Below are 14,484 nucleotides of genomic sequence, written 5' to 3'. Positions count from 1 at the left end.
GCCACGTGTGTTTTTACACAGTAATTTGATCCCTGCTTATAGTTTAAAGTCTTAAATAACTTGACCCTCTCTAGGGCAGAAGAGGTTATAATAATGCTGGATCCTCCTTCCACGACATTGAACACATTCCAGCCCACACATTTGTGCAGTTCATCAAAATATGTGAAACCAATCAAATCCCAGAGTCTGAGGCTTGGTGCCAACTTTGCCTGTTTGCTGCTTCAGTGTCCACTGAATTATTATTAAAGACAATACTCTCTTTAAAAATGAACTTGTTGAACAACTTATTCAGCGATTATTTATAATGATCTTTGATTTCATCAGTGTGCTGAAAACACAAGGCAAGAGCATTTTAATGAAGTCAGGTATTTCTCCTGGAAATCAATCACCTTCTTTCATGCCTGTAGATGTCTTTCTGTGGAAAGCACATGCACCAGAGAAACATGATCTTCATCTTAAGTAGTATGCAGTGAGGTGCGTAATCAGATTAGTGATGATGGTACAATCACCTGAAAAAAATGCCTCTTAATGTGACAGCCCTCACCCAGGAATCCCCTACATTTCCAGAAGCCACTTTGTGAAGGTCATTGCTTCATCTCAGTAACAAAGCACTTCCACATGGATGAAACAAGAAATGTAGTGTTGAAACTTTTGTGTAGATGACAGCCCCTCCTCCTTTAAGGAGGGAAAAAATCTTCAGCAGTCTGACTCGACTCCTGCAAGAAGTGGGGGAGCAGCCGAGGAAAAACACCTCAATCACCTTTTCTTAGAATATATGGAAGAGAGTTCATCCAGATCCCTCTGAAGCGCTTTTGAAGTGGAGACACGGTATTTTTATGAGGCTGAAGGCTAAAAAGAGAGAACTAATGACCACATTTGAAAAGTGATTTCTGTGGAGCAGTTGGTGATGTAAGAGGTCGTTGAGAAGAAGTAAAAGCGGTGATGAATGAACCCTCCACGGCGCATGGAGAGGCATACGAGCCTATTCTGCAGGGATTATGGGAGTATGTGAGAGCAGGTCAGGAGGAGATCCTGCTCTCTCCTTACCTGCCTGCGTCCTGCGCCTTCTTCATCCATGTGCTCCTCAGCACACCTTTCCTCGCGCTGGACGCGCTGGGCAGCGTCAGTCAGCGGGTTCGGTCGTGGAGAATCGCTGCGGGCTCGGGTCCGCGTCCATCCCTCCGTGAGTGGGTCGATTGCTTCTGGAGGGTGCTGTACAGATACCTGACCGCTGTCCTCCCCACCACCGCCGTGTTTCAGACCCTGAGGAGCCCCACGCTACCAGAGCTGGCCCCGTCCTGCTGGCAGCTGTTTGTGGAGGTCGTTGCGTGCTTCCTGCTGTTTGACACCCTCTTCTTCATGTGGCACTTCTCTCTGCACAGGTGAGCAGCAGCAGGCACCTATGTCATGTTGTATGTGTTTATGTGTTTATGTGTTTGTACCATTCTCCCCTCTGATGTTGCTGGACTTTACTTTGTTTTTATCACTGGTGTTGCTTTGATCATGGGGGAGTTGAGTTGGGATCTTGCTCCTTGGGTTCCCAGTGAAGTGTAAGGGCACTCTCACTCTGCAAAATCTAGAAACATTAAAGAGACTGCATCTTCTAGAGCAAATTTCAACTGATGGCAGCTTTAGGCAAAATAATATAGTGTCCTAATCAGTCTATTTCAAGTTAAGTGATACCTAATAGTACATTTGAGAGTAGTTACCTCACACTCGAATTTTAGATATAACCAGTGGTGGGCAAAGTACATGTCTTCATTACTTAAGTCAAAGTATAGATCATCCTGGTCAAACATTACTCCAATAAAAGTGAAAGTTGCTCTGTCAGATTATTACTTGAGTTAAAGTGCTGGAGTACTTGCTTTTAAAAATACTGAAGTATTCAAAGTACTTTTTGAAATATCTCAGAACGTATTTTCACAAAGCACGAGTGCAGTCAAGAATGCATGGGTGTACATTCTGCTCTGTTCTGTTTATCTAGAAAACATTATTTCATATCTAAAAAGTATACCATAAAATATAAACTAAGATACTACAAGCACAGACAAGTTTCAAATGTTCATCTGGAATCAAACCAGTGTGTTAGCTCCAGACCTCCACATGCTTTCTCAGGTTAGATGCTGATGTTTTGTAGGCTGTGATGATGTTTGATCAGATCAGAGATTTACAACAATACAAACAATCATTCTTTATTTCAAAAACATCAAACGTGGGTTTAAAATATGGCCGTGGTGCTCAGGTAGAGAATCATCATCCTTCTCAGCCATAGACATCATCGTCACGACTAAATGAACGGACTGATCTGAATAACATTTGATCTATACTCGACCGAGTTGCGGCTACACCACTGAGACAAACCAAACACAAGTACACCAACAGTTTGCAGTCTTTGGGATCTGATTTCAGAAAATAAAATTAATCAGCTGACTTCAAAGCAACAGTAGTGAGTAACTAGAGCACTGATAGAAATGTAGTGGAGTAAAAGTAATAAGTTCCCCCCAAAAAATAATACTCAAGTAAAGTACAGATACTCAAAAATGTACTTTTAATTACAGTACTCAAGTAAATTTACTTTGTTGCTGTCCACCACTGGATATAATAAATTATGAATCCACCACTCAACACTGCACATCAGCTCCATTTGTAGGATTTAAAAAACATCATGAGGAGTGTTATATTTCACACAGGTCATTATGCATGCAAAGTGGGTACACTAAATTGTACACTGGCAGTAAATATTGATCATAGACCACTCATTTCCCATTACACTTTACACATAGCTTCACTATGTTTTGTTTTCTTCATGCTGCATTATAACTTTGAAAAACTGCAGCATTTCTTACAACATCATTTTGCACTGCTTTTTCACACCAAAGGGATTTGTTGAAGACAATGAAAATGTGCACTTCATGGAGAACAGATGAGTCCATATAACTAGCTGTGAGGTCTAATGTGTTCCATCTGGCCTTGCAGAGTTTTGATTAATGCATTTGATAACGTAGGAATGGCAAAATAATCATCTCAATGTATCTACTTCTTAAATCAAACTTCTAAAGATAGCTTTAGCGTACATGGTCACATTACTTGAATGAATTGTTTATAAAAGAGGACAAAAAGTATTGAACCTGTATGAATATGACCGAAAAATAAGGAAGTGTAGACAAGTGGCTCCTACTCCTTTTTCCCTAGAGAGCCCCCCTGAGCTGAGGCCCCAGGACCCCCACAAAAATAGATAACCATTAGTTTGAATGTTCTAATTTTGACAACCCCAGAGCAGACAAAGGCTCACACCCCTGTATCTCTGACGCCCCCCTGGGAGGGCCCAGACTTCACAATGGGAACTAATAGTCTAGACAGTAAAGCTGAAGTGCCCAAGATATCCAGACTTTAAATCCTTGGTGATTCAAACTCCAAAAACAGTTGATCTCAAATATTTAATATTGCAACTAATTAAAAATAACAAGAATCCTGCATACTGTCCAACTTGTAAAATAATTTTAACATTTCACTACTACACCTCAATCAGGCAAACATTTTGTAACATTTTCCATAGATCTCATGTGCTGGGTAGATGGAAGCACAGGCTACCTGCTGGGTATTACTGCCAGCTGCACCTCCGCCAGAGCCACAAGGTGTAGGGTCATCAGCTGGGAGCCACACTTTGCAGATGTTTCGATCCTTTGATACCATAACATCGCCAGGTGGTGCAGCAGCATACGAGCATCTCCTTTCCACTCCCTGCAACTGGACCTGATCCATCTCTGCCCACTTGGTGTTCCTTTTGAGCCAGAACCATAAAGTTCCTCAGCCCCCTCAGACAGTTCACTCAAAACTTTCCTCTGTTCATATCCAGTAACTACAAGTGTGAAAGAACATACTCTGTTGATTTTACAATGAACCGCTGCAGCCAATTTACACAGGGTAGGTGGATGCCTTCCATCCTGCTGCTGTGCAAGCTGCAGTTTAAGTTGGTGAATTCCAGTTCCTACTCTGCAAAAAAGGCAGTTTAAAAGTCATTATCAAGATTAAGTGATGTGTCTGCAGCTCTTTTCTAATATAATGATTCATGATTATTGATAGGCGCTGGCAGTAGCAGCAGTATAAAGATGTTACAGAGTACTTACAGGAATGGTACAATTCACTTTTTAGACTCCAGTGGACCCACTGATGTCACTTACATGAAAGTTCAGTGATTTTCCATTACAATAACTGTGTAAACATAACCAGCTTGTCTTCTGTTTCTCATCAGGGTTCCTTGGCTCTACCGAAACGTCCACCAGCTGCACCACCAGCACCACACACCCTTCGCTCTGGCTGCTCAGGACAGCAGCTCGGCCGAGCTGCTGTCTCTGCTGCTGCTGGCTCTGAGCAGCGCCTGGGTGCTGGGCTGTCACCCTCTGAGCGAGGCTTTTTTCCATCTCATCAACAGCTGGCTGGCAGTGGAGGACCACTGTGGCTACAACCTGCCATGGTCTCTGCACAGACTGCTGCCCTGTCTGGGAGGAGCCCCCCACCACCAGGCCCACCATAGATTCCACAGTGGCAACTACGCTCCCTACTTCACTCACTGGGACCACCTCTTTGGCACATACCGGTCATCAGGGCTGTCTTAGCATCAGAGTTTTAAACTGTTTGGCATTGAAGGTTATATATTACAACCTTTGTAGAACAGTTTGCAGTGCTGACAGTGCTACGATTGTACTCTCATTCACAGCTGTTCTGCAAGCAAGTGAATGCAGCATGAGATGAAGGCACAGTTATTCAAAACAGATCAAGACAAGGGAACACTTAAGCCCTCTGAACTAATCTGAAACTCATTTGCTTGCTTTCTACATTGGTGTAAGGTACAGTATACGGATGAAAGTATTCAGCCACATCTGTTAATCATTGAGTTCGGGTGTTCCAGTCAGACACCTTATCTCCAGTGAAGGCAGCTCTTAATGCTTCAGCATACCAAGACATTTTGGACAATGCCATGTTTCTAACTTTGTGGCATCGGTTTGTTGGAAGCACTTTTCTAGTCCAATATGACTGTGCCCTGGTGGACAAAGCACGGACTATAAAGACCTGCTTTGATGAGCTCGGTTTGGAAGAACTGGACTGGCCCACATAGAGCCATGACCTCAACCCCACAAGCACTTTTGAGATGAATTGGAACGGAGATTGTGGGCTAATCCTTCTCGTCTAACATCAGTGCCTAACCTCATAAATATTCCACAGAATGAGTGGGCACACATTCCCACAGAAACCTACAATATCTTGTGGAAAGCCTCCCAAGAAGAGTGGAAGCTGTTATTGTTGCAAAAGGGGACCAACTCCATATTAAAGTATGTGTTTGAATACAATGTCTGTTAGTTCCTGTTGTCGGAATGGTCAGGATAAAATATGACATTTATTTGAAAATGCATTTGATATGTTTGAAGAAAAGATAAATTGCTAACTGTATTGCTAACTTTTTTTAACACTACTAGAGGGGAATAATACAACATTTGAGAAAAATGTTTTTTAGTTGTTGCGGAATGCCACAATGAAAGATCGATGCACCTCTCAAATCAGAAGCTACAAGCATGTCGGTCTGAAAATTAAAGAAATTCAAAGGACTCATGACTTTATGTCAACTAGCTGACATATACATGAGATCAGTCATCCGAGTCTGGGTCAAGGTTACGCTAAGGTCTTGGCAATACCAGCAGTATTTTCCTCCTTTGACATACAAGGACAAGAACATAGTTGTGAGTTCTAGTCTATGTGCAGGAATGAGAACTTTGTCCACTGCCAAGAATAGCAAAACTGATCCCACTAAACACCTAACTAAATAAGATCTTTCTACCACCTTAGTTGCCAGAGACAGAAATACCTGCGACCAAGGTGCAGCCAAAGATGGCTCAGCAGACCACCAAGGAGGAGCTACTCCATCCAAACAGCCAAGCTTGATATGAAATTATCACCAGCTCCAAAAACTGTAAGCCAGGTAGAACTAAACAGACTGATTGTAAGGTATGTTGTTGAAGACATACTTCCCATATCAGCTGTTGAGTATGCTGCTTCGAGAGAGCTAATTATCAAATACAGAGAGACGAGAGGCAGGGTGCATTTATGAGAGCAAAAAGAAGTGATGCTAAAGTTGCTTCCCTGAGTATGTAATTACTTTAAATGCAGTAATTTAGTGAATCACTCACTTTTTGATAGCAGGAACTATTAATTGTAACTAGTTTATGCAGTCTGAACTTGAGAGTGTACTACCATGCTCTTCAGTTTTCGGTCTCTCCATGGCATTCTGTATCATTAGTTAGTTGCAAAACAGGCCTCGTTCCAGCCGGTCAAAAATATGGCTGGGCTGGTACACACTTTTGGTGAGCAAAAAAAAAGCCTGGAGGTTACAGAATGGTGATGTATTTTTTTGTATATATTTATTGTATATATTTTTTTTGTATAACTCCTGGTAGCCACAGTGTTGGTTCAATAAACATGGTGAGGCACAGGTAATGGGAGGGGGGTCTGGGGGAACTTATGAGGATCTAACACATAGTTCCCTGCTTTGTGGTACACACATTCCCACAGAAACCTACAATATCTTGTGGAAAGCCTCCCAAGATGTTGTACATATTTTTACAACATTTTTAAGTTTAATTATTTAGAAGGAAAACAACATTTGTAATACTTTACTTACAAAATGCATGATATTCCCTGCATGAAGTTCACCTTCTGGTAAGACTTCATCTGTAATTTTTCACACACTCATTTTAAAAGTGAGTATTTTACACATAATGAAATGATAGAACTGTGTTCACTGATTTAACATTTAAATTAAATAAAGACTTTTCAGATTAACCTCCTAACGCCAATAATAGGGTTAAATTTCCAATAGGTCACTTTATCACATGTTCCCCTTTGGATGGACATCTTGGAGGCACTTTGTTACATTTTATCCTGAAGGTCATCCAAAGGGCACTTTATCATGATTGAGCCACTAGAAGGTCACATACAAGGGCCATTTATTATGTCTTCCACTGAAAAGGCACCAGAGAGGGCATTTGGTAAAGTTGTGCCAACTATAAGAGGTATCCATGAGGGCAGTTTATGAACTTTTAAATTAAGTATTTCACAAAATGTCAAACTATTGGTTTCATATGACAAAATATTGTGATAATGGTGGTTTGTTTATTATTACATATAAAGTATGGTGCAGTAAAACTACATTTTTAATGGACCTGTCTACACTGCAATAACAGTGTGAATACGTAATGTGAGCACTCCTCCTCCTTGAGCTAAAGCTGATGTGTAATTGGTGCCATATCTTCTCGATGAGTGTTTGTAAAGACTGTTATACTCAGTGCCTTATTTGGCCTTTCTCACACAAAGTTTTTAAATGAACCCCACCGTCTCCACACGAGGTCTTACAGATTGTTTGTTGTGCTGCTGAGGTTAGTGATCTGTTTGCCCCAGGCGTCTCAGCCGTCCTTGTTTTCCACAAACGGGGTCCTCAGGGATCTGACCCAACAATCAGAGCCACGTGTTTTCAAAGAGGAGAACGCTTCCAGTCACTATTTGCAGTTGTTACCTTTTGACTGTTATTTTTTTCACTAAATAGTCATCAATATGTATGTGATCCAGTGAACCCAGCATCCTGTGGTCTCACTCATTATTTTCTACAGGAGCCAGCTGGGTTTGTGCCGCAGGATCTGCACTGATCCTCTTTTCACATGAAGGTTGTCTAGGAAAGAGCTGGAGATTGCTCAAGCTTCCTACACTTCATTACACAGATAAGTTGCCTAACGCCTAATGACTCATTGTAGGGAATCAAATGGCGTTCTTGGGAGATAACAGATTTAATATGATTGAAGAGATGGTTTGTTGACTTGAGCATGATTTAAACTTGTGACAGAAAAATGTAAACCATATTTCTTCGTATGTCTAATAAAGGTTTAACAGCTCTTTTGGTCTGGACTTTCGCTGAGCTAATTTTGCTGAGGAATTAGGGTACTATTACTTGGCCCTCATGAGCATGTGAACTACTCCAAACATCTGCTCCTCATTGCAGCTCTTTAAATGGGCTTTTTGAAATTTCGCAATATCTGAATCAATAAAAGATTTGTCAAAGGTGTTTGACTGTACGGGTGTACTTTTCATGAGAAATTGTGAAGCACACTGAGAAAACAACGACTGGGTGGTTGTTTTTCAAGAGATGGACTGATAAGCACGTGACCCAAAACGGAAACAATCAGGCCTTATTACAGACCCACGTCAGCTTCAGGGCGAGTCATGCTTCTTTGGGTGAAACACCAACACACACGTTCACAGCGTGACACACATCCAGGTCCTGCAGCTGACGTCTGGATGTCAGGCATGGGATTTTGATATCTCTGTACATATTCTAACTGCTTGGGTTGTTTACTTGTAGTTAGGTGTGCACCACAGATAAGCACATAGTCTGACAAACTCCTGAATAACAACACAAGTTCTCCCAACAGAAGGAGCCATTTAAAAACAATACAGTAAAAGCACACAGCTCTGTCCACTGGTACCAATCAAAGCAAAGACTGAACACTTCCCATTTCATCATGTTCCCTGAAAGTTTGCCATGCATTGACAAAGGCCAGATTCATATTTCCTCCAGCATTCTGTAAATATTTAATTAGTGAGCTTTACAAAGCTGAGCCCCGCTGCTGTCACTGTAACAGGCTGAGATTCTTGACCTCTGGTCTGTAACCATTTATAGAAAACCTCTGTTCTCATCTCACATGAGAGGTCAGCCGGAGATCTTGTTTGCTTTCTGAAACATCTCAGTGTACTCATCATTGGTGGGCTGACTCTTTTCTGAGGACTTTTCAACATTACTGTCATTAGCCCCAGAACTGTTGCCACGGTTACAACACACTGAATGAATGGAGATGACGAGACACATATGTGCAGAACATGTGGTAGCATGACCGGCCGATCTGTCTGGTGATCCACAAAAAGCATGCTGCACAGAAACCAAGAGAAAAGCAGATATGTCTTTGTTACCATGTGTTATGGTGTTATGATTGAAGAAGTTTTATTCTCCTGTTACCAAATCAGTGACCATAATCACTGCAATAAAAGTGGCCAGGGTGTGTACGATATGTTTGTTTACTGACTTGCTGATAGTTAGATGAAGAAATTGATTCAACATTAACGTTATAAAGATTCAGCTATAAAAGCAACACAGAGGGAAACAGCTGGTTCCATCCAAAAGTTTTTCAGCACAATTAGGACCAATAGTGTTAATGTGTTGCATGCAGTGTGTTTAAGGTCTGAAATGAACACATTCCTTCAATGATTAAGCACTTGTTATGTTGTCCCTTTCAGCACACCATAGTTAAGCTGCCGCAGCATCTTCTTGCTTCCTGCTGCCGCCATGATGGAAAATAACACCAGTGCACTTTTGAACAGAACATTTCACAAAACTCCCAGACTGCTCAGTTGACAAGTCAAAAGTGATTTTCAATTTGTGTCAAACAGAATTAAATAATCACTGAAGTACTTTGAGTTTGAGTTACAACTTATGAGCTGAGCACATCACGCATGGAGAGCACTAATTAGCACTGTGCGAAGCAACATAAGCCTGTGGATGAACACTTCATAGCCTCCGGGTCATGGATTCAGAGTGCACTGGTGAATAATAACAAATCTTGAAGTCAAGATCACAAAGTACTTTTAAATGCATTCATTTGATTCCCAAATCCAGACACTGCAAGAATTGTTTTACATTGTTAAAATGGAATTAAAACAGTTTGGAACTGATAAAATAATGTAATTTTAACATGAAATTAAAAGTGCAATTAATCACATTTAACTATTGAATTTCAGCCATTAATCATGTTAAGAAAGTTATTATTTGACAGCCCTTAACACAATATAAACCTCATTGAATCTGCACCAATTACATCACAACTTCACAAGATTGCATGATCCCTACACAAGGGAAAACAAATGATATTTTCCTGCACACAATCTTTAAAAAAAATCTAAGAGTCGTGGGCCGGACTACTGTAGCTGTTCTCCTTCAGCTTTAGACTTTATGCTTAGCTAAACTAAATGTCTCCAGGACTTTGCCCTGAATTTTGAGTGTGGACAAAAGAGTGGCTTTAATAATATTGTTGAATTCTCAGTAGGATATTAAACAAGTTGTAACGTGACTGTGGTTACAGTTTACCTCAGCATAATGACCATGTCTCTGTCTCTCCGACAGGTCCAGCATGCTGCTGCAGAGCAGAAGAGAGCAATCAGTCAACAGTTTACACCTGTGCTAATTTACTTTGGCTCTGCTCCCACAAACACATCGCTCCCCTGCAGCTGAGCCTGCACCACGCCCCAACACCACACAAGTGAATTCTCCAAACATATCAAACACTATCTTCCCCTAGATTAGAGATAGTAGCTGCATACACTAAAATCAAATCCCTTTATTTAGAATAGAGTTTGTAAGAAATAGTGTGACACTAAGAACATTGTAATAAGATAACACATTTCAGAGCACGAGTCAGATCTGTAACCTTTATTTATATTCTTAGTGTGCGTTGGTACATGAAGAAAAAACAACACAATGCTCTTACCGACAAAAACATTCATAGAAATTGTAATGTGTACAGAAGGAGACACTGGAGTCTAAATCTTTGTTTGGGTTTAGTTCACATTTTCTCTTCATGGACAGGTTTTCCATCACAGCTATCTGCATCTGCTAGCTGTCAGTGTGAGCAGCAGGCTATCCATTTTGTTCATTAGTAGGCCTTCCACTCAGTTTCCCATGGTTCTTTGTTTGTGTCATATATGAACTATGACCCTTCAGCTGATACCGACCAGCTAAATTATCTCAACGTCAACAATGCATGGTATCATTGGTCAGGCAGCTTCCTCCTCAAACGATCAAACAAAACGTCGATGGACTGAGATCCTTTGATTGATAATTGTTTATGAGGAAAAACAACACATGGTGTTAAGCTCGACATGTTTATGCTCAATTTGATTTAATGGAACTTAAATGACAGCATGAATAACATTTCTATGTTTACTTCTTAAAACATCAAAGATGAGTGATATGTTTATAATAAAGGTGATTTCTTTTTTACTCAGGATTCATTGTTTATGAATTTGACCATTTCTCTGCCCAGCAATATCTAATCTTCAGAAACCTGCACAACACTAAATAACCTGCAAATTTACACACACAGTTACCTTCTCTGTTGTAAAAAATAATAAATTAGAACAATAAATAGTCTTTTATTTGACATTAAGCAGCAGAGGTATCAAGAGGCTTTTAAAAGAAGAAACCTTAACTGATTTTTTCTTGCATATCCACAAAGAAAAGTAACAAAGTGTCCCACTCCTATATTTAGCTTTCAGATAAAAACTGTCCAAAAGACAAATGTTACCATACAGGTGATGCAGGATTCGACTGAGGAGTCAGAAATATTATGTTACCAAGGAATGTGGGCAACTTCCGCACCCCTTATCCTGTCCAACTCCCCTTTCCACCAAAAGCTGCCCAGAGGGGGATCCGGTTCTCAAAGCATGAGTGGTGGCATACATGTTTCTCAACCCCCCACACCTTGCTATCGCTGTTGTCCGGGGGAGTGGAAAAGAGGCATGTGAAGTGGGAAACAGAGTTGGGACAGATAACCCTGCCACCAGGACCTCTTAAGAGCGCCTACGTATCAGGAGGCAGGAGGTGGGCCTGGAGAGTTCATGTCTTGTCAGGTTGCCTCAGGGAGGTCATGTCACTGCGCCAGGACACATGAAGTGCTGATTAATGTTTGCATCAAGTGGGGAGGCCAGAGATAAGTGGAGAGGAAGACAGATGTCAGAGGGAAAGAGAGGGAGGGGGATAACTGGCCCACTGGTTCCCACCAGGCCGCACACACTGTAGGGAGTGCTTGGTGAGGTCCTTCAGGAACTCTCGCTCCTCATTATTCTTGAAGGTATGAGGACATACCTTGGCGTCACTTGTCATGTGATTGTTAATCTACAACAAACTGTCTCTCCACAGTCTGAATGATTGTAAGTGGCATCCATGTCTATGGCCATTCAAGAAGAAGTACTTGTGTCTGTTCTGCTGTTTAAACACTGATTTGTCTACACTCATCATGTGTTGGCACATAGTCTCATGAATGGCTGATGTGAACTTGCAATCTGGCTTAGCAACCCTTACAGGGATCCCAACAGTATCCCTTTGTTCAAAACAGTTTTGGCTTACACCCATGTCCGGGTTTCTGTAAGTTCAGTCCCTCTTCTTAAAGTCAGACTTCACAAAGAGTTAAACTTCCTCAAAGCACAGACTATCTGCAGCCACACTCAGCCACCACCATGCCTTCAAACTTGTACTTGTAGGTGACCACGCCTGTGTCATCCAGGTATAGCAGGGAAATAGGATCCAGCTGGGTGGGCACACAACAGGCTCTTGCGGCCTTCTGAGGACTGTTGATGTTGACCAGTGTCTGGACTATGGCATGTTTGGTGGGTGTGACATGCTTAGTCAGTGGGAATGAACAAATCCCACTGCACTCGAAGGCATCGTAACCTGTGGGTGCCAAGATCCAACTGTTCCATCCGATATCCTTGAACTCCACGTACAGAGATTGTTTCTTGCAGTGGTTTCCTTTAGCATTTCGGCGAATGCGGGATGCTGAGTCGTAGATCAGATTGGAGCGCATTTGGATGAGATCTTCTTCATCCGGCTCAGCTTCTTCATCTCTGTTGTCCATGTCCCTCCCCAGCTCTCCCCACAGCTCATTCAGGCCCATTCCAAAGTCATTCTCTAGGACCATGTTCGAGGTTTCATGGTCAATCATCTCGTTCAGCTCGCGCTTGTCATCGCGGTGATCGCTGCTTTGGTCATCAGAGAAAACAATCAGCAGAGGTTTGTGCTTTTCGTCGGGGCTGGTGTCAATCTTCATGTCTCCTTCAGGTGGATTCCTTTCTTTGTTGTGTTCTGTCATGCCTTCGTTATCATCTGTAGCCATGCTAGCAATACGCACTTCCAAGCGGTGTGTGGTTCCATGGTCAGATTTGCGCCAGCGCTGAATTGCAGCAGTTAGGTCGAAAGCCTCCCAGCCATTATCCCTGCCATAGACCTGTCGTGAAGCCAGCTCCACCAACTCAATGCGCTCTCCTCCCCCTCTGAATGCATCTCCCCTCACAGGGTTCTCATCCGTAGTGTTATCGTCTCCGTCGTGGGATTCCAGTTCATAAATAGTGACCTTGCGGTCGACCCCAGCATAGAGGTGGCGATCAATTTGGACAAGGGTGTAAAGGCGAAGCTCAGCCGATGTGATGCGTTCGTGATGGGGGACGGACACATTGAAGAGGAGTGGGTGACATCTCACTCCTCCGGCACCCACAACACTCGGTGATGAATCTAGTGAAGAGAAAGACACCATCAAGTTCAACTTCTGTACTGTTAGTATTGTCTTTTTAAAATCAGGTTCAAGTATTATGCAAATATTTTTTAATGAACCCCTGTGGTGGTTTCCACCCTCCTTTGAAAACCTGTAACTATTATCTGAACTTGATATCAAGTAGCTTATTTTTAGAGAGTAAAAAGTATCTCATATCTTATATTAAAATAACTTTTGCATTCAGAAGAGCTGGAAACAGGGTCATGAGCAAAGCTTGATTTAATCTGCAAAGTTCTAGTTTGCACATGCTTCAATCTATAATCACAGCAAACTGTACATTTATTCAGAGGGTCATTTTTGAAGATGTCCCCTGTCACATTATTTTGCATTTCGTAAACCTGTTCAAAAACTTGGCCACAACTTAAGAAAAAGCCATATTTGTTTGTATGTGATGAATATGATTATCAGGGAAGAGGATTGATACCTTCATTTTTGAAGCTGCGGATGATGTTGGCCGTGGGCATTGCAGTGCGGTCATTAGCAAATCGGTTATAGAGCTCCATCATGTACTCCGGTGGTTCTTCTCTGGCACTTCCAGGAGGCAAGGGAGGAGCACCCACGCCAGACAGGTTGAAAGTCCGCATAAACTGTTCCTTTAGGCTCTCCAGCAGGCTCTGCATGTTCATGTTCATGTTGCTGTCCTGCTCCAGCAGTGATGGATCTACAACCCCTCCATGTCCATCTCCCAGCCCTGGTGCTGGGCGATGCCTCCGATGGGTTGTTGAAATCGGGCTGCTTTGTCCACTGAGAGGCCCCTGAAGCAGCAGTATTGAAAGCAGCAGGAGCAAAGTCTTGGAGCTGCAGATGGTTCCCAGTACAGAGACCCAAATGCTCGCCATGGGAAAAAAACAAATCAGCAGCTTTCTATTCTATGCCCCTAAGGGTTGTTTATGGATATGTTTGCACTGCAGTAAGACAAAATGACTGTGAGCTCTAAATCAAAAGGTTAAGTGAAAAAGTCATACGTTTCTCAGCAGTCAAAGAAAGTTCTGGTTCCCTGTCGGCGGACAATAGTGCTGTTGACCCTTGCACAGTTAGCCCTCTGCAGGAGCGTGTATTCCTGTTG

At 42.1% G+C, this 14,484-nt stretch overlaps 2 protein-coding genes across 2 annotated transcripts; one reads left to right on the top strand and one right to left on the bottom strand.

Moving 5' to 3' along the window:
- Window positions 1–565: 565 nt before the first annotated feature.
- ch25hl3 (cholesterol 25-hydroxylase like 3) lies at window positions 566–8,107 on the top strand. Its single transcript, XM_034691087.1, has 2 exons — window positions 566–1,382; window positions 4,253–8,107. The coding sequence occupies exons 1-2, from the start codon at window positions 943–945 to the stop codon at window positions 4,614–4,616; spliced, it is 804 nt and encodes a 267-aa protein (XP_034546978.1). The 5' UTR covers window positions 566–942; the 3' UTR covers window positions 4,617–8,107.
- Window positions 8,108–11,529: 3,422 nt separating this feature from the next.
- Window positions 11,530–14,257, bottom strand: bmp10 (bone morphogenetic protein 10). The gene is made up of 2 exons (XM_034692638.1): window positions 13,843–14,257; window positions 11,530–13,378 (listed from the first exon to the last, which is right to left on the bottom strand). Exons 1-2 carry the CDS (start codon window positions 14,255–14,257, stop codon window positions 12,300–12,302), a joined length of 1,494 nt encoding a protein of 497 aa, XP_034548529.1. The 3' UTR covers window positions 11,530–12,299.
- Window positions 14,258–14,484: the final 227 nt, after the last annotated feature.

This window comes from Notolabrus celidotus, chromosome 9 (assembly GCF_009762535.1).
Source record: "Notolabrus celidotus isolate fNotCel1 chromosome 9, fNotCel1.pri, whole genome shotgun sequence".
In the NCBI taxonomy this organism is placed as follows: domain Eukaryota; kingdom Metazoa; phylum Chordata; class Actinopteri; order Labriformes; family Labridae; genus Notolabrus; species Notolabrus celidotus.
This window is presented reverse-complemented; position numbering and strand designations above follow the sequence as displayed.